The sequence below is a fragment of the Mirounga leonina genome, unplaced genomic scaffold (genome assembly GCF_011800145.1).
Source record: "Mirounga leonina isolate KUSES-001 unplaced genomic scaffold, KU_Mleo_1.0 Mir_418, whole genome shotgun sequence".
Lineage (NCBI taxonomy): Eukaryota > Metazoa > Chordata > Mammalia > Carnivora > Phocidae > Mirounga > Mirounga leonina.
Genome location: NW_023270739.1, coordinates 9,124,975 through 9,148,112, shown reverse-complemented (window position 1 = coordinate 9,148,112; position 23,138 = coordinate 9,124,975). Strand labels below are relative to the sequence as shown.

At 59.3% G+C, this 23,138-nt stretch overlaps 1 protein-coding gene across 1 annotated transcript in view; it reads left to right on the top strand.

Moving 5' to 3' along the window:
- Nucleotides 1-22,702, top strand: part of TOM1 (target of myb1 membrane trafficking protein) — a 36,619-nt gene extending 13,917 nt beyond the window's left edge. Inside the window, exons 2-15 of the mRNA XM_034987627.1 lie at nt 2,250-2,334; nt 4,780-4,858; nt 5,763-5,912; nt 6,230-6,364; nt 6,467-6,613; nt 9,426-9,542; nt 11,477-11,610; nt 13,262-13,295; nt 13,614-13,707; nt 14,565-14,685; nt 16,452-16,527; nt 20,572-20,631; nt 21,668-21,707; nt 21,791-22,702. Coding sequence (XP_034843518.1) covers nt 2,250-2,334; nt 4,780-4,858; nt 5,763-5,912; nt 6,230-6,364; nt 6,467-6,613; nt 9,426-9,542; nt 11,477-11,610; nt 13,262-13,295; nt 13,614-13,707; nt 14,565-14,685; nt 16,452-16,527; nt 20,572-20,631; nt 21,668-21,707; nt 21,791-21,954 — 1,436 coding nt within the window. The 3' untranslated portion in view covers nt 21,955-22,702. The remainder of the gene's footprint in view (nt 1-2,249; nt 2,335-4,779; nt 4,859-5,762; nt 5,913-6,229; nt 6,365-6,466; nt 6,614-9,425; nt 9,543-11,476; nt 11,611-13,261; nt 13,296-13,613; nt 13,708-14,564; nt 14,686-16,451; nt 16,528-20,571; nt 20,632-21,667; nt 21,708-21,790) is intronic.
- The last annotated feature ends 436 nt before the right edge of the window (nt 22,703-23,138 follow it).

The following is a 23,138-nucleotide window of genomic DNA, read 5'->3' as shown; positions in this document are numbered from 1 at the left end:
ACGGCAAGGTGAGAAGGATCAGGTAGGGTGGAGAGTCAGGAGCTGGAGGTGGCAGAATATTGTGGCCGGAAGTCTGGCCCACGTGACTGGGGGTCGCCGAGGTGTGGTTCCTGAAGGAGCAGCAGGTCCCGCATGTTTGATTAGCACTGTCCCCCCAGACCCTCCAAAATGGAGCGTGGCTCCCTCTGCCCAGAGTGGCACTTGTCCAGCTCTCTTTAGTTCTTCCCACGTGGTCAGTAAGTGTGTAAGTCCCCAAGGGTGGGGAGTGTGACACAAAGAAGCCACACTCAGGACATCATTGTGGGATGAAACAGCCCACCTTTCAACCCTTTTAAAGGAAGCCTTCTTCTTCCCCTCCCGCAGCCACAGTCTAGGGAGAAAAGCACCCCGCCCTGCTGCTGGGTCCCTCCCTGGACGCCCCAGCTGCCGGGCTTGTGCCCTCAGCTCCCCTAGCATCCATCTGTCCGCAGGACCTAAGGCGGAGCTGAGGTCAGGCCAGTTTCAAAACCGACATCACAGAAGCCACAGTTCTAGGGAGCTGACCGCCAGCCCAGCCCAGGCATTGTCCTGCAGGACGGGCCCTGCCTGGTCACAGGGCCTGGGCTCAGAAGATGCCTCAGCCCCTCTGGGCACCAGTTATACAGCCAGTGAGGGGGCAGCTGTCGGTGTGAAGAGAGCGAGGGGGCCTCCCGTGCGGGACGGCTGTATAGTCACGGGGGATAATGAGCTGCACGTGCCTGGTCCCACAGGTGCTATTGGTATGTGACAGATGGCCGGTGGGGACACTGTGCCGGCAGGGCCAGGTGTGGGAGCCAGAGGAGAGGGCCGTGATGGAGGGGGACTTGGATAGAGCCCAGGGTCAGGACACCAAGGGTTTTACTCCCTGAACCTTAAAACATTGACCAGCCCTGGGGTGCCTGGGTGGCTCAGTTGGTTAGGCGACTGCCTTCAGCTCAGGTCATGATCCCGGAATCCTGGGATCGAGTCCCACATCGGGCTCCCGGCTTGGCGGGGAGCCTGCTTCTCCCTCTGGCCCTCTCCCCTCTCATGCTGTTTCTCTCTCTTTCAAATAAATAAATAAAATCTTTAAAAAAAAAAACATTGACCAGCCCTGGCTAGTCCCAGAGTCCTAACTAGGGTACAGCGCATGCCAGCCAGGGGTAATTTGTGTGGTTGAGTGTCGGCTCCAAAAAGCGGGGGATCAGACTGTCTTTGTGCTGTGGTGGAGCTTATTTAGTGGGGCGCCTGGGTGGCTCAGTCAGTCAAGCATTCGACGCTTGATCTCAGCTCAGCTCTGATCTCAGGGTTGTGAGTTCAAGCCCCACGTGGGGCTCCACACTGGGCGTAGAGCCTACTTGGAGTGACCCTGGCCTTGACAGCCTCGAGAATGTCCTAGCTGACTCCGGCCTGGAAATCTTATCCTGATTCAGCCCAACCTGACCGAGGTAGAGGTCATGATTGTACAGCACTGTGAGTGCACTAAGTGCCACTGGATGGTACACTTGAAAATGGCTAATTTTATGAGAGGCGACCTTCACCTCAATGTAAAAATAAAAGAACCGCCTTACCGAGCACCTGTGTTTTGGCAAGAACATGCAGATGGCCATGTCCTGTACGATTCTACATAATGAGGTCTCTAGGGAGTCAGAACTGCAAAGACAGTGTAGTGCTGGGACGCCGGGGTGGCTCAGTCGGTTAAGCGTCTGCCTTCGGCGCAGGTCATGATCCCGGGGTCCTGGGATCGAGCCCCACATCGGGCTCGCTGCTCAGCAGGGAGCCTGCTTCTCCCTCCCTCTGCTTGTGCTCTGTCGGATAAATAAATCTTAAAAAAAAAAAAGTGGTCGTTACCAGGGCTGCCGGAGGGGAGGAGGGGAAGGGGGAGCTGCAGATTTAGAAGATGGAGAGGGTGGTGGGCGTGGCTGCACAACACTGAGTACATTTGATGCCAGTGATCTGTACGCTAAAAAATGGTTGAGATGGCAAACATTAGGTGCATTTTAACACAATTTGAAAAGTAAAAATAATACAGAGATAAAGTACAGCCAAAAAACACATTAAATGACAAAACAGGACAAGGTAGGTAGCCGTTTGTACTGCCCGGCCCTTCCTTCTTGGGTGCCCAGAAAGCATCTGTCGTCTTCCTCCTCCCTGGCTCTTTCCTGCCCTGGCCCCGCACCACACACCTGCACACAGCTAAGTTTATCCGTCTGGGCGCCCCCACACTGTGACTTGTGGTTTCTCCTCCACAGAGAAGGCGACAGATGGCTCCCTGCAGAGCGAGGACTGGGCCCTCAACATGGAGATCTGCGACATCATCAACGAGACGGAGGAAGGGTGAGGCCCGCAGGGGAGGCTGGGGGTGGGGACCCAGCCTGCCCTCTGCTACGGAGCGCTCCCATCCACCCCTGCTGTGGTGCTCAGGTAGACCCCGCTGGCGGTCCTTGGTGCCAGGAGGGCTACAGATGTTGTCTGAATCCCACCCTAGGCAACAGTGTGGCATTTTAGGTATTTGGGAACCAAGATTCCACACAGCCCTGTCATGAGTTAGACGAGAGAGAGACGCCCCAGGAGGCTGCCAGCCCACGCGTGTGTCTCAGCGGCAGCCTGGCCAACTGGATCTTTTAGAATGTCACCTGGGCCACATCCTCCTGGGACAAGGCCAGCTGGCAGCCCCGGCACTGGGACGTGGCCCCAAGCACCGTTCTGCATTCTGTGAGCTGGAATGGGCAGGGGGACTCCCAGCTTTCTCTGTGAGCAAGAATAGACTTTTATTTCCCTAAGATTTGGGTCAGGGGCCACTGAGAAGGCAGTGACAGTAAAGCAAACTGAGAGCCCATCAGCGTTAGCCTTTGCTGAACATTTCCCGTCTGCAGGTCACACCAGGGCACGTGCTGTGGAAGAGGCATCCTGGCCCTGGGCTCTTGGTCTCTGACTAGCTGTCATTGACCAGCTGTGTGACCTTGGGCAAGGCACCGTACCTCCCTGGGTCTTTATCCTCAGACATAAAGCTCTTTTAGATTCTTCCAGCAATAAGCCCAAGGTCCTAAGGGGAGCAGAGAGGCAAAGCAGGGTCACTGTCCTCAGGAAAACCCAGGAAGGGTGGGATGTGGTGTGAAGGCCAAGGTGATCGGGAAAGACTGCCTGATAAGGCCTGTGTTCCGGAAAATCAGAATCTACAGCCAGAGTAGACCTCACTTCCGTCTCCATTTCTCACTGGGATAACCCAGTTGGCCAGCGAGGTCCCCCTCAGCCTGATAGTGCTTTGTGGGGAGAGGGGCACCTAAGCCGGGACCTCTGATTCCCAATGCCATGCCCTTTCTCTGGGCCACGCTTTGAGAGGCGGGGACAAGTCCTTTTAGCTGAAGTGGCCACAGGCGAGGAGTCCCGAGGGTGAGGAGGGGCCCCAGGGCATTGGGTTGCAAACTGCCCTCACACTTCGGGGACAGGGGCCAACCCGTCAGGGACCACGGTGCGTGTCCTCTCTGTCACAGCCTTGATAGGCCTCCATGGCGCTTCCCCACCTTGCTTGCCGCCCGCCTTCCCTCACCTGCCCCTGACGGGGTCAGCACGGTACAGACAGATGCCTGGCAGACAGCAGGACAGGCCCCAGGGGCCACTCACCAGCCTAGGAAATGCTGCTTATGCTCCTGTGGGTGGAGAGTGCTCCTCTGGGGAGGCAGAGTGTCAAAAGGGGACCCCATCCCCGCCCTCTGGGAGGTGGCTTCTTTAGCCGGGCAGCGCCGGTGGGGGCCGTGTGGGGGCCGTGTGGCGGCCGTGTGGCAGTGCGCACCAGGGAAATGGGGGACTGGGAAAGAGTCATGCGCAAGGCGGATTTTAGCTGTGCCTTCACCAGCTAGACGTGGAAGTCGGGGGCCACAAAGGCTTTTAGGCCAGAGCCGTCGGGGCAACATTGATTTCACCTGCACGGTGCTGAAGGGCAGGATGCAAGGGCGAGGGGGTACGAGCAGCAGGGGGGGCAGGGGGAGCAGGCGGCCGCCAAGGCCTTCAGGGCTCCCCCTGCACTTAGGTGTATCCACCCTCCCTACCGTGACCACTGGGCCTCTTCAGCCTCTCCCTCTGCCTCCCTGCACGGCCTCCATTCAGTCCCTCCCTCCTCTGCCTGAACCCCTTCCCCTGCTCCCCGCAGCTGGCTCCATCTCGTCCTTCACACCCAGCTGTGATGCCACCTCCTCAGAGACGACTGCCCTGAGCCGCCCTCCCCGGCCGCCACTCACTCCGACTGCAGGCCCCTCTTCTTTCCCACGTTGGTGTGGGTCTCCCGGGAATGCGTCACCCCTCACAGTGCTGGCACGTGTGGCTACTTAGCCAAGTAGAAGGATGGGTGGAGAGAGGAGGTGGCCAGGATGGGGCGTTGGGACTCTATGTTGGCAGCTGATTGGTTCTTAAACCTCAGTATGTACACAGCGCCCCTGGGGGCCTCCCTGAGAGCTTGCTTCAGGGGTCTAGGGTGGGAGCCCAGGGTTTTGCATTTTTAACACATCCTCACACTTCCCCCCCGAAGGGGATTCTGGTGCAGGGGGTCCAGGGTCCACGCAGAGAATCTCTGCCAAGTATTTATGATCTACTGAGGACTTTGGTACAAGTAGTTTGTGTTGTGATTAGAACTCGTGTGTTCAACAGGAAACGGGACACAGGGAAGACAGATAAGTAAAAGCCATCCCCGTGTTCCAGTAGTCCTGATCTTAGGTAGGCAGCCCCGCATGTTGGATAAGAAGGTTCCATTCCTCAGCGCATCCTTCCTTTTGTTCTTCTGCCCAGTCCCAAAGATGCCTTCCGAGCAGTGAAGAAGAGAATCGTAGGGAATAAGAACTTCCACGAGGTGATGCTGGCTCTCACGGTGAGTGCCCCATCCATCCGTCTGTCCATCCATGGTAGAACCACACGTCCCCCAGGCCCAGCAGGACTCCAGCCACCCTGCGGCTCCTCTTCCAAGGGCTGGGAAGGAAAGGTCTGTGGGCAGAGCGCTGTCCTATCTACAGTGCCAGCAGATACGGAGCGGCAAGAGAGACCATTTGGAAAAGTTCTCTCCAGCCCGCGGGCATGGGGAGCAGACGCACTGAGGCCCACATCCCTCCAGAACCAGACACGGAGAGCTTGCGCTGGAGGACCTGCCAGGTGACACAGAAGCTCAGCGAAGCCAGGCGTTGGCGGGGCAGAAAGCCTGGCAGGCCACACTGGGTGCTGCTGACTGGCACTTGGTGCCCTGAGAAATGAACATAAAGCAAATGCCAGCAGCTGAGGACAAGCCAGGCGAGAGTGGGCATCCTGGCTGCCAGAGGGGCTTGGCTGGGGTGGAGATGAGAGAAGGGCTTACAGCTGGTGAATCCAGCTCCCCGGAAGAGCAAGGCACCTCCTGCCAGGAAGTGGGAGCAGAAATGGGGAGGGAAGTTCAGTGCCTTTTTTTCTGGGCCTGTGGGGTCACCACAGGATTATGAAAGTTCACTTTGGTTTCTACTCAGAGAGCTACCTTCCCTCTAGGCTGTGGCCCCCTCGGAAACGGCATCCGAGCAGGCTTCTCTAGGCACGGAGGCCACCCCGCAGGGGGGCCGCTAGCCAGCACACCAGCCCCCAAATCAGGGCACTGTCCCCCCTTCTCCATGTTCCAGGATCTCACTTGAGGGAGCCCCGCCTGGACTAAGCCTGTCCTCTGGGATGGAGGCGGAGTGCCAGGGTGGGAGTCCTGGACACCCCCTTCCCCCCCGTCCGCGGATGAGTGCTCACGGGCACCTCCCGGCCTCCAGGTTTTAGAAACCTGTGTCAAGAACTGCGGGCACCGTTTCCACCTGCTGGTAGCCAGCCAGGACTTCGTGGAGGGCGTGCTGGTGAGGACCATCCTGCCCAAGAACAACCCGCCCACCGTCGTGCACGACAAGGTGCTCCACCTCATCCAGGTGAGCGCGGGCGGGTGGGCAGGTGCACCGGACCGAGCTCCGGGCCAGCTTCCTGCCGGTGGAGAGCTGGTGCCCCCTGCCATTGCTGCTCTGTGTCCCTTTGCTTCCATCTGTTTCTCGTGCGGGGCCGTCTTGGTCGTCCGCTGACTGGAGGGCTCTGCATGTGGGGAGGCCTGGGCACAATAGTCCAAGGACCAGCAAGTCAGCGAGGGAATTTCTGCTCTCCAGTGGCGGGGCGGCGGGGGGGGCAGGGAGGCGGGCTCGCAGGGGAGACTGTGAGCAGTAGTTACTGGCCGTGTCCCCTTGTCCCCTCTCAGTCCTGGGCTGACGCGTTCCGCAGCTCGCCCGACTTGACAGGTGTGGTGGCCGTTTATGAGGACCTGCGGAGGAAGGGCCTGGAATTCCCGATGACCGACTTGGACATGCTGTCACCCATCCACACGCCCCAGAGGGTGAGGAGACACAGCCAGTGGGGGCAGTGGGAAGGGGAGCCGGGGGTGGGGGAGCTGCCTCCTCCCTTACAGGCCTCACTGATCCCGTTTTCCGCCGTCTAGACCGTGTTCAGCTCAGAGGAGCCATCAGGGCCGAATTCAGTGGGCACGGACACCAGCCATGGAGGAGACTCCACCCCGCACACCACCCCTCTGCCTGTGCCGGCCACACTCCCCAGTGACACACCCATCACACCCACCCCTGAGCAGGTAAACAAGCCTGAGTGAGAGCCACACGGGTCAGGGAGCGCCCCTCTCAGTCTGAAAAGTACTGTCCTCGTAGCAGCCCCATGTTTCAAAGATGAGGCTTACATAAACTCACTTGCCCAGAGCCACACACAGCTCATCAGAGATGGTGGTGGGACTCAAGCTCAGGTCTGCCTGACTCCCAGCAGGCTCTGTCCTGCACCTCGGCCAGGCCAGCCCTTTGCCAAGCTGTGTTGTGCGCGGAGCCCTTCAGGCAGGACCCCTGAGGGGGTGGGGGTGGGGAGTGCCCAGCAGGCGGCCTCCTCAACAACAGCATCTCCATTTTCTTTTGGGGTTTGTTTATGTGCTCAAATAAGATTCCATTTGAACAGAGGTTCTGGCTAAAAACAGTTTTAAACCATCTGCACACAGAAAAATTTTTAAACCCTTCCTTTGCACCATGATGCTTCCCACCAAGCCCCAAGAAGAAGGTTTGAGGTGTAGTGTGAGATTCCAGGGGCCGGAGTCTAGGGCTCTGTGAGTAGCTTTGCAGGCTTACCCACCAGAGACTCTCGGCCACTGACTAGCTTCTGTCCCTCATTTTCCTCCACCGGGAACAGGGGGGCAAGGCCACCTGCTGAGACTGCTCGCCCCAACAAGGGGTGTCTGCTGCCATGGCCAGCATGCGCTGGGTGTGTGCTCATTTTATTTATTTATTTATTTATCTATCTATCTATCTATCTATCATCTATCTATCTATCTCTACACCCAACACGGGGCTCGAACTCACAACCCTGAGATCAAGAGTTGCACGCTCAGCACCCTAGTGCGCTCTCATTTTAGCCGTGGCTGTTGGGATGCAGGTGGAGGCCTTGCGTGGTTGGGGTGCCCACTTTTGAGGCGTGTTAAGAACTTCAGAGCCATCATACCCGCTAAGTGTGAAAGCTCAGCTGCTAAAGGTACTTGGGAGAGAGACACAGGTGTGTGACAGAAACAAAGTGAAACTTGACCTTCCAAAGCGCACCTGCTGATCTGCACTGTCTCATTTGGATTTATGAACAAGCCTCCCAGCAGCCCTTCCCACCCCAGCCTATCTGAAGAGAGACTTCCGTATTTGATACCTTATAGCAAGTTATAAAATCACCTCCCAGACTCACAAGTATTACTAGAAAAGTTTTCCTGACCGGACAATTAAAGGTATATAAAAATTGTAAAATCAGGGGTGCCTGGGTGGCTCAGTTGGTTAAGCGACTGCCTTCGGCTCAGGTCATGATCCTGGAGTCCCGGGATCGAGTCCCACATCGGGCTCCCTGCTCAGCGGGGGGTCTGCTTCTCCCTCTGACCCTCTTCCCTCTCGTGCTCTCTGTCTCTCAATCTCTCTCTTAAATAAATAAATAAAATCTTTAAAAAAAAAAAATTGTAAAATCACCCTGTGATCTAAATTTTATGTCACCAGGTTATGATTTTAACCAATTTGCCTGAAGTCTAGCATCTGTGTGGATTAAGACTGATTACATCCAGTGCCTGCTCAGTTTGCAAAACCCAACTGAGTAGGAGTTAATGTCCAGCTTCCCTTTTGTCTCCTGGGGCATGTTAAGGCTTTCAGGCATGCAGTGATATCACTCCCAGACTCCGTTGTAATTAGGTCCCATCTGACCCAGACACACTGGGCTTGTGGTCAGTAGTCTTTCCACTTATGTATACCGAGAGTGTTCATTAGATAGGCCAAACACACCAAACAGTTTGCGGGGTTTGGAAGGTGTCCGTGAGCCGCAGTGTCTGCACCCCCATTTCTTCACCTGCAGAGGCTGGGATAATGATATGTGCCTCCTAAGACTGGGGTGAAGTTTAATTAGCAATAAAAGTTAAATGCTTGGCACTTAGTAGGCAGTCAGTGAATGGTCACTGCTCGCACAGGCATCGCGAATTTATCTAGTGACACTCCTGTTCTGGAATCAGCGGGGTCACATGCATTTCTCAAAATGTAGGCCACTTAATCCTAGACCCATGCGGTATTCCATGGCAAAGGGTTCTTCGTCCAGATTAATTTCAGAACTTCCATACTGCTTGCTTCCTGGACATTCACAGTGTCCATAGTGCTCCTGAGGAGACCTCACTTCCCACAGAGCCCCACAGCATAAGACCCTTCACCACCTCCCCTGTGTGGAGACTCTGCAACTTGATTTACACTGATTCCCCAAGCCAAGACCTTGGAACCCTTTGGTCTCTGAAAACTTGCTACCGTCTTTTTAACCAGTGCTAAATCTCAGTGTCATACTCAAGAGGGCGGGTGGCACTGGGACTCCTGCTTGGAAGAGCCCGGGACACCGAAACAGACCAGGAGGAGCAGGCCAGGAGCAAGACAAAATCCCGTCCTCACAGGACAGGACGGGGGAGTAAAATCCTGCTGTCCTAGGAGACAGAGTGAGATCCTGTCACCCTAGGGAGGGAAGCAGGCCTGCTGATTGTCCCCTCTCCCCGTGGCAGGGAGCTGCCCTCCAGGGCCTTGTTAGCTGCTGCCTGGGGCCCAGGGAATGCTGGCGGCCTCCAGCCGTACTCTGTGCATTTACTCTCAGCTCCGCTGCTTTTGGCCTTCCCTGAACCAGGCTCCCCAGTTTGGAGATGGTAACGGTTGGTAGCACCTCTGTAAGGGGGTCTCAGGGTGGTGGGAGCAACCCACCGAGGACTGTGGCTCAAGAGCCTAGAGCGTACTGGCAGGTCGGTTCCTCTGGGTACCCCCCCACCCCACCCCAGCTCGTGGTGCCAGGCTCTCCTCGCTAGCGACAGTGGCTCTGGACCCCTGGCTTAGCTCACCAGGGCCGCCGGTGTATTTCAGATCGCGAAGCTGCGCAGCGAGCTCGAGATGGTGAGTGGGAACGTGAGGGTGATGTCGGAGATGCTGACGGAGCTGGTGCCCACCCAGGCAGAGCCTGCAGACCTGGAGCTGCTACAGGTGAGCAGGCACCCTTCCGCCCCCAGGTGACTTCTCCAGCATTTGCCCACACACATTTCTTCCCCAGCCACGCTACAGTTCTCACAGCTTACTCAGAACTTCGTGGTCACAGTGGGAGAGATCAAAACCGGGCAGAGACTTTGGGCTCCATTGCATTGGAATTCAGGGCTCTAGCATTTTCTGGTTTGAACAGAATAGCTTCTCTTGCCTCAGTATCCTCATCTGTAAGATTGTTCTGATTTCCCCCTTTCAGAGTACGGAGCTTAGCAGGCTGGTGTGAGAGCAGCGCCAGCTTGGGGAGGAGAGGGCAGCTGGTCTCCGGCCCCCGGGGCCAGTGGGAGCCACGGGTTTTCGCTCCACGTGTCACACAGTATTCCCACCGTCCCATCCCCAGCTGGGGACCACTGAAGGCCCTACCCTACCTGTGGAGGTCAGTTCATAGCGCTACCAAGAAAGCTGGGGGACCCTAAGGCCCAGGAGCCACCAGGTGTGAGTGATTACGTTTTCATGGTAACAGCTCACAAGTAATGAGCACTTCCCGTGCACCGGGCTCTGATGTAGACACTTGATGTACAGTCATTCACCTAATCTTCACCACCCCCCACAGGAGGTGGGTACTGTCATCATCCCCGTTGCCCAGGTCAGCAAACTGAGGCGAAGAGAGGGCACGTAATGTGCCCGGGGTCACATGGCTCGTAAGCAGCAGAGCTGGAATTCGAACCCAGGAGCCTGGGTCCGGCCACTGCTGTTCTGCTCCGAGGAGGGTGAGGAAGTGGGGACAAAGCCACAAGTGTGCTTGGTCACAGGAGGAAGAGAAGGGAGGCCCATAGGGTGTTGAAAGTCACTCGGGCCCGCCCTGCCCCACGATAAAGGCAGATGAGGAAATTCTAGGAGGGGGGGTAACGGTCCAAAAGAGAACCGAAGTCAGTAGTGGGGCAGCGTCTGGTCTTCACGGTGCTTGTGGGAGAAAAGAGCCGACCGCTTCCTTGCACCTTGAGACCGTGACCCAGGCACCCGGCCGCCTAGTGGCTGGTACCTGAAGAAAGAGTCCGTCTTACAAATGAGAAACTTACACAGCTGTGGCGTTTAGTTTTTTTCTCTTTCCCAAAGAGAGTTTAAATATATAATTTACCAGTTAAAAGTCAGTCAGTGACACGGCGACCGAGTGCAGTGTGGGATCCTGGAGCCAGAAGGACATTAGTCGGAGAACAGCGAGACTGAAGAAAGCCTGGAGTTGAGTTCGTAGCATTGGGTCGGTGTTAATGTCTTCGTCTTGACAAACGCCAACCTGAGGAGAAGCTGAGTGGAGAGCTCTACTGTCTTGGCCACTTTTTTGCAAATCTAAAATTAGTCCAAAGTAAAAAGTATTTAAAAAGAAATTAGGGAAGGGGTACCTGGGTGGCTCAGTCAGTTAAGCGCCTGCCTTCGGCTCAGGTCATGATCTCAGGGTCCTGGGATTGAGCCCCGTGTTGGGCTCCATGCTCCGCTGGGAGTCTGCTTCTCCCTCTGCCTCTGCCCTCCCCACAGCTCGTGTTCTGCCTCCTGCACACACGTGCATGCTCTCTCTCTCGCTCTCTCAAATAAATAAAATCTTTTTTAAAAAAATTAGGGAAAATTCAAAATCAGGGTTTGCAGATAATAGCTGGAGAGGTCTGGTTTGGTGTTTTTATGTCTCGGTTACGAAAAGATCCCAATCACCCAGAAAAGTTGCGGTGCGTCCCCCCGACCACTGGCACTGTTGGTTTTCACCCGAGCAAAGGCGGCAGCGGGAAGTCTGCACGCACCGTCTCGCCTGTAGCTTGTCTCCCCTGTGCTCATTGTTGGCGTAGGACACTGGCGGCGGGATCCAGAAGCGCGTTTGTGGGGCCCGGCCCCCGGCGACGGCCGCGTTCTGGGCCCAGGGGCTGAGGCCATCTCTCCCCCTCCCTCCGCAGGAGCTCAACCGGACGTGCCGAGCCATGCAGCAGCGGGTCCTGGAGCTCATCCCCCGAATCGCCAATGAGCAGCTCACCGAGGAGCTGCTCATCGTCAATGACAACCTCAACAATGTGTTCCTGCGCCATGAACGGTAGCCTGCCACCTCCCCCGGCCTCTGGCCGGCAGTGCCCCAGCCCGCTCCCTCCCCGGCCGGCCTGTCTGCACCGTCTGGCCTCCTCCCGCCGCCCTCTCAGACATGCGTGCCGTCAGCTCTCTCCCTCCCCGGTGGGCATGAGCTCCACGCAGCCTGCCACCGCTGCTCTCCAGGCCCGAGCGTGCCCTGCCGCTGCGTCCCTGCGCGCGGCTGCTCTGTCCTTGCCGTGGGCCCGCTACGTACTTGACTTTGGCTCTTTGCACGCTACACGAACTCACTTCAGCAGGAAAAAGAGTTCATGAGGAGAATAGCCTTTACGGACAGGAGAGCTTTCAGAGTCCAAAGAAGAGTCAAACAGCGAGTCCCACCAGCAGAGCAGGAAAGAGAGATCCCAGGCTGGCTCGGAGGTCTCAGGGCAGAAACTCCCAGACCATGTTCCTAGGGTGTGGCCATCAGGAAATGGGCCCCAGACACTTGCCCACTTTCTGTCATTCTGTTCAAGAGTCAGCTCCCCAGGAGAAATGGATTTGCTCAGCTTTGTTGTACCCACCAGTTGGTGAAGGGAAGAGGGCTCCTTGCAGGTGGTTGTACCAGGACCCTAGGAAATGGGGGAAGAGCTACTCCCCAGACGGCACTCGGGTGCTATTACCAAAGAAGGGAGAAGGGGGTGCCGGGCTCTCTGTATCTGCCCCGTGGGGTGACGAAGAGTCCGTGCAGTGATACCTGTAAGCACTTAGCAACCAGGGATGTCTGGGTCAAGACACAGTTATCCTGCCTTCTCCAGCCTTCGTTCATTTCCTGTCTTTCTGCAGCAACAGACCCCGAGTGATTCTGAGTCAGTGGAGAGTAGGGGAAGGGGGGGTGGCCTGCTGGGGGCCACGTCTGCCCAGCCCTTCCTGCTCCCTGGCCCAGTGGAATAGAAGAGTCACTTTCTGCCATTTTGAGGTGTAGGCTGAGGTGGCCCAAGGGCCCGATCTGGGGATGACTAGGGCCCCTTGACACGCACAGGCGTCAGGCCTGACATATGGCTGCTGCCTCCTAGTTCACGGTCCTACCTAAAGTCAGGGTCTTCACTGGATCCTCACATCTGGGAGGGAGCTTCCGCTGTCCCCTTGTAATAGATGAGGAGGCTGAGGTTCAGAAAGGACGTACCCACGGTCACTCAGTAAGTGACAGGCCAGGCCTCAGCAGACCACGGCCTTCTGCAGCCACCTCGGCAGCCTGGAGGCTAGTCCCAGTGGCTCCAGGAAGCAGCATAAGAGATGCATGTCTTCCGACACCACTTCGGAGAGCCAGTGACACAGGAACACGTGTGTAAGCGAATCCCCGAACATGTTTGATAAAACAGCACTCAGCTTTGCCATGGGCTGTGCATCCCCATTTTCCTCTTTTCTAGCCTACTCCTGTTGGTTCATTTACTGCTGGTCATGACAAGGGGCCAGATGATTGATCATTCAAAGTGGGACAGTCTGGCAAGTGAACAAGGGGCAATGTTGTTAACAGTTCCCTGGGGACAGCAGGCATAAATTGGATCGGTCCCCCTAATCGTGACTCACTGCCGTGGATTTGGTGGCCAGCAGCGTGAAGAGCTGGGCTGTGCTGAGGGGCCTCTCTGTCTCTCTGACCCGCCTTGTTTCTGTCTTCGTAGGTTTGAACGGTTCCGAACAGGCCAGACCGGCAAGGTAAAGGCGCTTTTCTGGGACCAGATCATGCCCGTGTTGATGGGAAGGAAGAGGAGGGCTGTGCTCACCTCCCTCCCTGGACATCCTGCATAGGATGTGCCTTCTTATCCAGGCCCAGAGAGAAGTCCCCTTCTCACTTTTTCTGTCACTGTTCCTTTAAGGTAACTAAGGCTCTGCCACCAGCTGATGCCCCAGGGTCTTCCCAGCCTCCCAGGGGTGCTGCTGAGCTAGAGGCAGAGTGGGGCTGATTCCCAGTCGTAGCTGCTGGGGCCCTCGTGGCACATCCTCGAGCAACGGTGGCATCTCCCTTCTCCCCAGGCCCCACAAGAGGTCGAGGCGGCAGCTGACCTGATCGACATGGGCCCTGACCAGGCGGCCACCGGCAGCCTCTCGTCCCAGCTGGCGGGAATGAGTAAGTGCCGTGTGGGGGGTTCTGGCCGAGGGCACATTATGGTGCTGTGGGCACCGCTGCAGTTTGGGGGTGCCCTCCTGTTAGACTGTTGGAGCTGGAGTGCCAGCAGCAGAAGGTCGGCCCTGACCTCACCTCGCTGGGCCGGACCCCCACTGCAAGGTTGGGTGCCCAGGACCGAACACGTGGAGCTCTCCCTCCCAGCCCGCCAACTCCCAAGCGCCCTCAGACCTCAGAAGCCCAGTGCTCTGTGGTCGCCCCTCAACACTGAATTCTCTGTGGCCCGAGCCATCCAGGCGAGCTTGGGCTAGTCACTTGAACGCCCTGTGTCCCTCTCGCTGCCGTGTAACAGGCAGGGTCGCCGTGAGGACCGGGTAAGCACACGCGCAAAGGGGGCTTAGACCGGCGCCGGGCCCGGGGTGCGCGCCCCCAGCACGCCAGCAGTCGCCATCACCATCGCTGTGACTAGTGTCCCTACAGCTGGCTGCGTGCTTGTGCCAAGCCCTAGGAAGTAGTCAAGAGCCCAGAAGCACTGCTGCTAGGCTGTTTGAAAACTTAGCCGCACGTCTCACCTCCCACCCCCTGCTCAGCCATGTACTGCGCCAGATGCGCTGGGCCGCGTTTTACCTGCTGTCCGCACAGCTGCCCTGGGAGGGGGCCTGGGTCTCCTCCTTAGGGAGAGCAAGTCACGTGCCCACGGTCCCTCAGCCAGCAGGCGGCCTGCCCCCTCCTACGCCCGCACTGTCCCCACCCCCCACCCTGCTGCTTCTCCAGAATCATCCCTGGGCCTGGCAGCTCAGCCCCTGCTCAGTGTGCAGGAATAGGTGGCGGGCCCTTCACGTGCCTTTCTGTCCTTGCAGACCTGGGCTCCAGCAGCGTGAGGGCTGGCCTGCAGTCTCTGGAGGCCTCTGGCCAACTGGAAGGCGAGTTTGACATGTTTGCGCTGACCCGGGGCAGCTCTCTGGCTGACCAACGGAAAGAGTGAGTGGCCTGCCCCCGCCCCACCCCATCCTCCACAGTTTGGGCTGCCCTCTGTCAGGGCAGAGCCTCTCTGGGCCCCTGAACCCAGTTGTTGGGCACGCCACGTGGAAGGACACACAGCCCCCTGCCTGTACCCCTCAGGACGGCAGAGTTCCTACTCCCTAGATCAGTCCTCGTGGCCCGGACAGTCCTGTGGCCAAGAGGTAGACTTCATGCCCCACAGGCAGGCCTGGGAGGGGGAAGGGACCCCTGTGGTTTGATGAGCAACTGTGTGCCAGAGTCTTACATGATCTGATCAGAGGAGGAAGCCTTGGCATTGAGGGGCTGGGTCATTTGCCCCAAGTCAGGCCATTGATACGTGGCAGCACTAGGTTGAGAGCCCAAGGCTGCTGGTTCCAGAACCGTCTCCAGCCCGACCCACCTCCCCACTACACTGTAGGCCACACACCAAGCCCTCCAAGGCAGGCAGGGAAGATCCCTGATAAAACCTCAGGGACTTGTCATTTCTTGTGATCACTCGCCACCCTTAACTTTCCCCCAGAGGTCCCTGTTGCTCTACTCAGATCTGACCCCTCTGCACCAGAGCTGGGGTTCTGTCCTTTCCTGGGGACAGTGTTTTCAGGGAGGTGCTTTCAGCAGCCCAAACCAGCCCCTTGCCTCAGCTTCTCAAGACTGGCCCCATACAGGCTTGTCAGGGGAAGCAGTTTGCTTGGTATTCTCAGCCCTTTGCTCAGGACCCAGGACTGAGTTCTGGGCAGCCAGGATTTACAGCCAAGGGAAGCTCTGGATTAAGGGATCCCCTCAGCAGTTGCCCGTGGCTCCCCAGTGGTCATTCTGGTCATTTGAATGACCTTTGGCCTCCCCACCTTGCCCTGTCTTTGGGAACTGTCAGTGGGCCTCCGAGGGCCCAGGGATGCCCTCTGCACACCACAGCCAGGTCAGATCTGAGAGGCTGGCCTGGCTCAGTGAGGTTGCTCAGCCCTGCCCACTGACCAGAGGCAGCCTGGGCTATGAGCTGCGTCTTTAGTCTGAGCAGTCTGCACTCCCAAGCTCCGGTGCTCAGGGACCAGCAGCTCACGGTTGCCATGGAGTTTGGGGCACTGTGAGGCCGCTGTGTGGGTGGAAGCTAATGAGTCCAGTGGGATTTGCAGCCAGAAGGGTGGCCTGCCCGCCGGGCCCCAGCAGGCAGCACACGGGCCGTGCCAGAGAGCCCCTGGCACTTGGCCTGGCCCACCAGCCTGGCTGAGGCTCGCTGTTGTGCCATCGCTCCTTTCGGAAGCAGGGCCCTGGGTGGGGCAGAGAAAAGCATACCCGGTGCCTGCTCTCCAGAGCCTGCGGTCTCATGGGGAGACCGTGCAGTGCTAACCGCTATCCTGGAGGGGTGTGCCAGGCACTGTGGACGCATGCGTGGTGGCTGGCAACTCTGCAGAGGGTGCTCAGGGCTGGATCTCGGGGATGAGAGGCAGGAAGGCCGTTTCAGGCTATAGGAACAGTGTGTGCAAAGGCTCGGAGGCAAGGAGAGCATGAGATGCTGGGGGGAGGGCACATCCTGTACGTCCTCGGGTCATGGGTTCTCCTGCACGCCCTCCCTGGGGACTGGCTTCCAGCACAGCAGAAGACAGCCCACAGAGAGGAGAGTGCCCTAGCGTCGACTTCCTCTTTGCTTTGTCCTGCTTCGGAGTCCCTCCCTTAGGCCCCAGCTGGATCCCGCCATACCTGGAACAGCAAGGGCAGTGTTCATGGTGGCGGTGGCTTCTGTGTTTCAGGGTGAAATACGAAGCCCCCCAAGCAGCAGATAGTCTGGCGGGAGCCCTGGATGCCCGACAGCAGAACACTGGAGCGGTAAGCAGAGGGTCCTGCGGCCACTTTTTCCAGAAGGGAAGCCAAGGAATGCTTGCCCACCGGTGTCCCTGCCCCGTGTGCTGGGCCCTTTGCCGCTTATGTGGTAATTGCCATCACACAGCGGAGGCAACGCTCCGAGAGGTTAAGTCATCTGCCCAAGTTCACCCAGCAAGGAAGGGTTGGAGCAAGGACTCGGATGCACCTGGGTCTGGGCCGGGAAGCTGGACTCCCACAGCCTGGGTTCCCGTCCCAGCGCCATGGCTTGCTGGCTGTGTGTCCTGAGGCACGCGGCTAACCTGTACAGTGGCTTACAGAAGGATGTGTGACAGGGAGTGTGTAAGGTGCTTGGCAGAGTTTGAGCTCCGTCAACACTCTACCTCACCGCCTCTCTAGAGCCCCGCTGTTGGCAGGAGTGTGGACACAGAGGACCAGAGGACAGACCCTAAAACTGTAGGGAGGCATCCAGGGGCACCATTTTAGTTCCCTCGAAGTGCTTGGCCACGTACAGAGTGAGAGCCACGTGCCCGGCACTGAGCGCGCTCTCTGGGTGGCCCCTCCCCCTTGGCAAGAACTCCAGGTCCGGTTCTCGTCCCTTTGAATTTGTCTCTGGATGCCTTTGGGGCGGCGAGAGTTCCTATTCCAGTAAGTGGACAGAGTGGCTTCTTGGGAGGCAGCTAGAAATGGCAGGGCCCAGGAATCGGAGAGGCAGGGGTGAAGGGCTGGCAGAGGAGAGGCCCGGGCACAGCACAGGTTTCTGAGGCCAGGGTGGGACTAGGTGACGGGAGACAGAGCCTGAGAGGCAGCAGGGACCAGAGGGCCTCTGACAGCCAGGAGCACTGTGTGAGGTGGAGGCCATGGTCAGTCTTGAGCAGAGGGAAGGTTTATCTGTCCATTTTAGAAGGATCCAGCGTGGGAGGCTGGGAGAGCAGCTAGGAGGCGGAAGCTGCCCAGTATGCCAGTGGGTGGGGCGTCCCAGAGCCTCACCAAAGGCGTCCCCAGCATCTCAGGAGGCCTTCCCAAGTGAGAGCAGAGCAAGACGTGGTACTCTGTGGAGGCAGGAGCAGCTAGAACGTGACACGTCCCCCGAGCGTGCTGTGTGGCTAGCTCCAAGCAGAGCGCATTCACACCCGTGTCTCAGAGCCTCCGTGATTTTCCTTTGTAAGCGGGCATCTGTCCAGCCGGTGCCCTGTGCCAGACCCTCTACGTATCCCCCTTTCTGAGTCCTCACACAAACCCTTAGGGTGTGTTATTATCCCCTTTGACAGGTGAGAAGACTGAGATCCAGAGACAGGTCAGGGGAGGCAGCAGGTGTAACATTTTTAGCGTGGTACCTGGCACGTAGGGAGGCGTTTGATCTTCCCAGCGCTGCTGGGTGGTTACCCCCACCTACGTTTGGGAAAACCGAGGCTTAGCATGGCGAGGTCCTTTGCCAAGATCTCACGGCCATTGGTCTTTCTGGCTCCATGGCTGGAGCTGGTAGTAAGAGCCCCAGATGGCCTGCAGAGTTCTAAGGAACAGGGGGGAACACTCCAGAAAATCTGGCGCCCGGAATCCAGATGAATCCAAACACTCTGGAAGCCTGTTAGAAGCTCTTCCCTCTCGGGCCACCTGGCCTCTCATGCGCAGAGGCTAACTCCATAGCCAACCCCTTCCAGTGGCAGATGAAGGAGCTGCTGCCCAGGACAGATGTCCCTGGCCCAGGGCACACAGCGACTCAGGGGCACACGTGTCGGGGGCATGACAAGAACTAGAGCCCAGGTCTCCTAGCTCCAACACGGCCTCACGGCCCCAAAGAGGTCACATACACACAGCTCCACTTGCACAAGAGCAGAAGCTGCTAAATGATTGCTTATTCCTCGCTGATCCCTCGAGAGATTTAAGCGGCTTCCATTAGATCAGGGTATGGTGTTCTTAAAACTGTCCCTACACACCTGCTCCCGACGTGGGTACGTCTGGCTGGGTGCTGGTAAGGCTTTCTCCCACCAAGCTGTCAGGCTGTGATTCCAAGCAGCCAGGTGCAGCGTGGCATCCAGTTCCAGCTCTGGGGGCAGCCAGGGTTTGCCCCCGGGCTCCACAAGTCGCGGGGGTGTTGGACAGCGAGTGCCTGGCTCCAGGCCGGTCTGTCCAGGGTCGGGGAGGCAGGACTCTAGCCTGTCTCTGCACCAGTCATCTCTGGGGTCCTCGAGAATCCCGGTTGCCCATCGATACACATGAGGGGACTGGGTAAGCCCATGTTCTAATCCTGGGACACCCATCAGCATCACTGCAGAACCACCAGACGGGCTGACAGCTGCCTACTCCACCCTTCTGGGCTTGCACAGGCCCGCCCCCAGGATCGTTCTGGAAAGGGAGGAGAAGCTTTGCCCAGCGTATTCAGGACCCTGGGGTCCCAGGGCCGTTGTGGTTCATCCCACAGTGAGACACCCTCTGCTGCTTCCTGCCCCCCCCCACCCCCACCCCGCCAACTGCCACCACAGCCCCAGCAGCTGCACAGGTGTGCGTACGCACGTGCACGCCCACACCCAGACACTTGCGCGCACGGCCTCCTAAGGCAGTGATCGGCCTGCCGACCCGAGAGGGGCGTCCGTGGTGGAGAAGGCTGCCAGCACACAGCGGCCCTGGCCCTGCCCTTCCCACCACCCTCGGCGTGACCTTTCCTCACCCAGATGGGAGGCAGCAGTGAGAAGAGCCTCAGTGCCTGGATGAGGAGACAAGGCATGGTGAGGAGAGGCCAGGCCGGCCAGCCCAGAGAGCGGAGGCTGCCACTGGCAGGGGTCCCACCTAGTGGTGCCATTGGCGGGGGCAGGACCGTGAGACGCAGAGAAGAACAAGGGGTGCTGTGGGTGCCCCCCCACCCAGCATCGGCACTGTCCCACCCCCTCTGCTCCTGCTTCCACGGCCCCTCGGTGCCCCCTTCCGGCTCCTGCCTCAGAAGCCAGGCCCAGGTGGCCCGTCTGGCAGCCGGGAGGTGACTGGGGCTCGCCGGTGCTGGGCTGAGTGGCAGCAGAGAGCTGAGGGGGAGAGGGGGCTGGTGTGGGCAGCCCAGAGCACGCGCCGCCGCTGCCGCTGCTGGGAAGGGGGCTTCTGCTCCGCTCCGGGCTCTCCTCGGGTGCCGGGGACAGAGCTTGGGGACAGAGCCCGCCTGGCTGGGGAAGGACTGTCAGTCTCCCTCTCTTGCCTGAAGGAGGGGGATAGTAACTAGGGCTTCTCGAGCACCCCCTCTGTGCGAGCCCTTCTCTCCATCCCCTCCTTTCATCCCCGCAGCGGCCTGGCAGGTAGGTTCCGCGTCACGGACCGAGCCAGACTGCGGTCTCTGACTCTGTCCCCAAACCCCCCCCCCACTGGGTTCTCCCAGTGTAGACGGAAGCCCCCCGCCGCTGTGTGCGAGGCTCTGTGGCAGAGCCCGTGCGTCGGCAGCACAAAGCGAAAGGCCCCGTGAGTAGCCCCAGCACCTGAGCGCACCAGCCTGGCCTGGTCTGGTCATTTGGGCACATCCCTGCGCTCTGGTGCTTCTCCGCCCCTTCACACGGGAGCTCTGAGTCTGCAGAGGGGCCGCGGGGACAGAGGCTGGCTGCTCCAGCCCCGCAGCCGTTCCTACCCCACCCCTGATGGCCGGCCCCTCCCCGGGCTTCAGATACTCTTCCATCGGATGCTCCTGAGCAGCTGTGCTTAGGCCCGGCCCTGATGCCCGGCACCACCTCAGCGCCCTTGGCATGAGGCAGCGGGGGGGGGGGGGGCGTTCTTTTCTCATGTCCGTGCTCCAGCTGTTAGGAGCCCCCTCCCTGTGCCCTGCCTAGCCTAGTGGCCCTGTAGCCCCTTGCCCACAGCCCAGCCCAGCAGGGGAGGGAGCTGGCAGGAGCCATGGTAGAGGGGCTACCAGGATCTTGACCTCCCCAGAAGGGTGTGTGGCCCCATTTCATGGGGGGGGGGGGGGGGGGTGACAGCTGTAAGCCGCCAGCCAGTGGACTCCAAGCTGCTGAGGCCTTCCATCTTGGCGCCCAGTGCTCTGCCCCTCACTGCCTCACCCTCTGCCCTTCCTTCCAGATCCCTGTCACCCAGGCCTGCCTCATGGAGGACATCGAGCAGTGGCTGTCCACGGACGTGGTAAGCCAGGGCCCGCCCAGCCCAGGAACAGAGGCTCAGGCATATTCCTCACCCAGCTGACCGCGGGCTCCCGTTCGTCTCACGAGGAAGTAACTGTCACGGGGCAGGGCGAACAGCTGGTGGGGAGGGGAGCATCAGCGTGGGACACCTCCCCCCACCCTCTGGTGGGCACTCCCTTCAGAGGAGGGCCTGGGCCCTGCACGCCTCACAGCTGCTGGAGCGGACCCTTTCTGAGCGTGCCACCACTGCGCGTCCCCGGGAGTCTCGGCAGGCTGGAGGGAAGGCAGGCCAGGCTGAGGGTAACCGTGAGCACGCTGCGCCCTGCGCCTGCACCAGCCCGGGGAGCCCTCCAGCACCTGTCCGAGAGAAACCACCGGCAGCCCCATCACAGATCAGGAGGCTGATGAGCAGCCAGGAGGCCTGCTGAGCCCAGGAGGAAGCAGGGGCCCAGGCTGTCTGCAGAGCCTTGCGGCCCCCAGGGATCAGAAGGGGTGACCAGCCTCAGCCCTCCCGTCCAGGGCTCCTTCCCCCGCATCTGCCGCCTCACCTTTGGGCAGCAAAGACCAAAGCGCTCCCAGGCCCAGAGGCTGCCTTTTGCCGGCGGCCAAGACCGTGTTTCTGCCTGAGGTCAGGCAAGGGTCCATGTCGGGTGGTGGCACAAGGCACCCCCACCCAACTTTAGCCTGCGTGGTCTCCGCTTCTGGGTCCCTTCCCACCACAAGGCAAAGTCTGTCCACCCTCTACACACTGGAAGGAAAGGAACTGGTGTTTATTGAGGACCCATGGCACCCCACACACTGGGCTTGGCGTTCTGTGTAATATTCCATTTTAGCTTCCCGACAACCAATTTTGCCACGCAGGAAACTGAGGCACAGAGCAGTCAGGCAAAACCTAAGACTGCAGCTCAGGAAGGGGTGGGCTGAGGTTCAGGTTCTGGGCCCAGCCAGAGCCTGAGCCTGGCCCACTGGGGTTCAGCAGCCTGTGCCTGCCTCGGAGGACCACCCTGGCTAACCTCTGCCTCCTTCTGCATTCTCAGGGGAATGACGCAGAGGAGCCCAAGGGCGTCACCAGCGAAGGTAGAAGGCCCCAGCCCCCTGCCCCTCCTCCCCCCACCCCGGGGCCTCAGAACCCACCCTCAGCCCCTCTCTTGTTCCTCTAGAATTTGACAAGTTCCTGGAAGAACGGGCCAAAGCAGCTGATCGGTTGCCCAACCTCTCCAGCCCCTCGGCCGAGGGGCCCCCAGGGCCCCCGGGGCCCCCTCGTGGCACTGCCCCTCGAAAGAAGACCCAAGAGAAAGATGAGGACAAGCTGTTTGCCTTATGAGCGTGGGGCCTGGCGCCTGCAGCTCAAGCCCCTGCTGCTCCCGCACCTCTTGGCCGGGGCTTCTTTCCCTCCTTCGGTGTTAAGGCTGCTTTGAGGATGGCTTGTTATCCCCTTCTCTCCTCAAGTATGGGCTGACCCAGCTGTGGCTGGGCCACGCTGCCTGGGCTGTGGAGAGGCAGCTGGATGAACTGGGGTAACGGGTCAGTTCCACGTTGGAATCTCGGCCGACTCCTGCCTCCTTCCCTACCCCGACCGACCACTACTTTGCTGAGAAGTGGGAGGTCCTGTGACAGGCTGACTGCTTGGTCGCCCCGGTGTGACTCCTTGCCCTGGGTGATCCCCTCCCTGGACCCATCCCCAGAGGGGCCCACACTGTCAGCCGAGGCTTCGGCTGGGGGCTGGGGACAGCAGAAGCTTCTGTCACAGGCCCTGGGCCATTCCCCGGCACCCGCCTCGTGGAGCCCAAGGGCTCTGGCTAGCTGTTGAGGGGGCTGCCAAGCTGCACGCTGTCCAGGTACGAAGCTGCATATGGTGGGGGTGAGACCTCCCCAGGCCGCAAAGGGGAGGCGTCTGGGGCTGCCTGGAGCACCTGTGACCCCCCACGACCTCCACTGCCTTTTCCTGCAACCTTCCTCTCTTCCTCCCGGGCAGGGCTCCACCGGGCACTGGGCCCACCCACCTGTTGATCGATCCTCGTACTGGGAGAGGTGCCTTTTGTATCCCCAATTAAAGGTAGAAAAGCACCCTGCTAGTGACTCTGTTCATCTCCAGCTGGGAAGTGGCTTGCGGGGACTGCTTTGGGCTGGGCTGGGGGCCGTCCAGGAGACGGGCACCTGCAGATGGTACAGGACGAGCAGCAGGACGGGGCATCCAGCAACACCTGTCACCGGGTACGGGCAGGTCAGCCACGATTTGCCCTGCCAGGAGGCCGCACCGCTCTCTGAGTGGCATCCCTCCATCCCAAGGGCACCTCCACCCTGCCATGCCCCCTCAGGCCAGCTCCTGCCTAGCAACAAGAGGCACGTGGGAGCAGGTGTAGACAGTGCGGGCATCCACGTGGGCTCGTGGAGGTGTCACGAAACGCCGGGGGAAGTAAAGTTAGCATCTCATCTTACAGATGCTGAGTCTGACTCAGTGGGTCACGTGAGCTGCCCCGGCCCAGAAAACATGGCGGAGATGCAGTC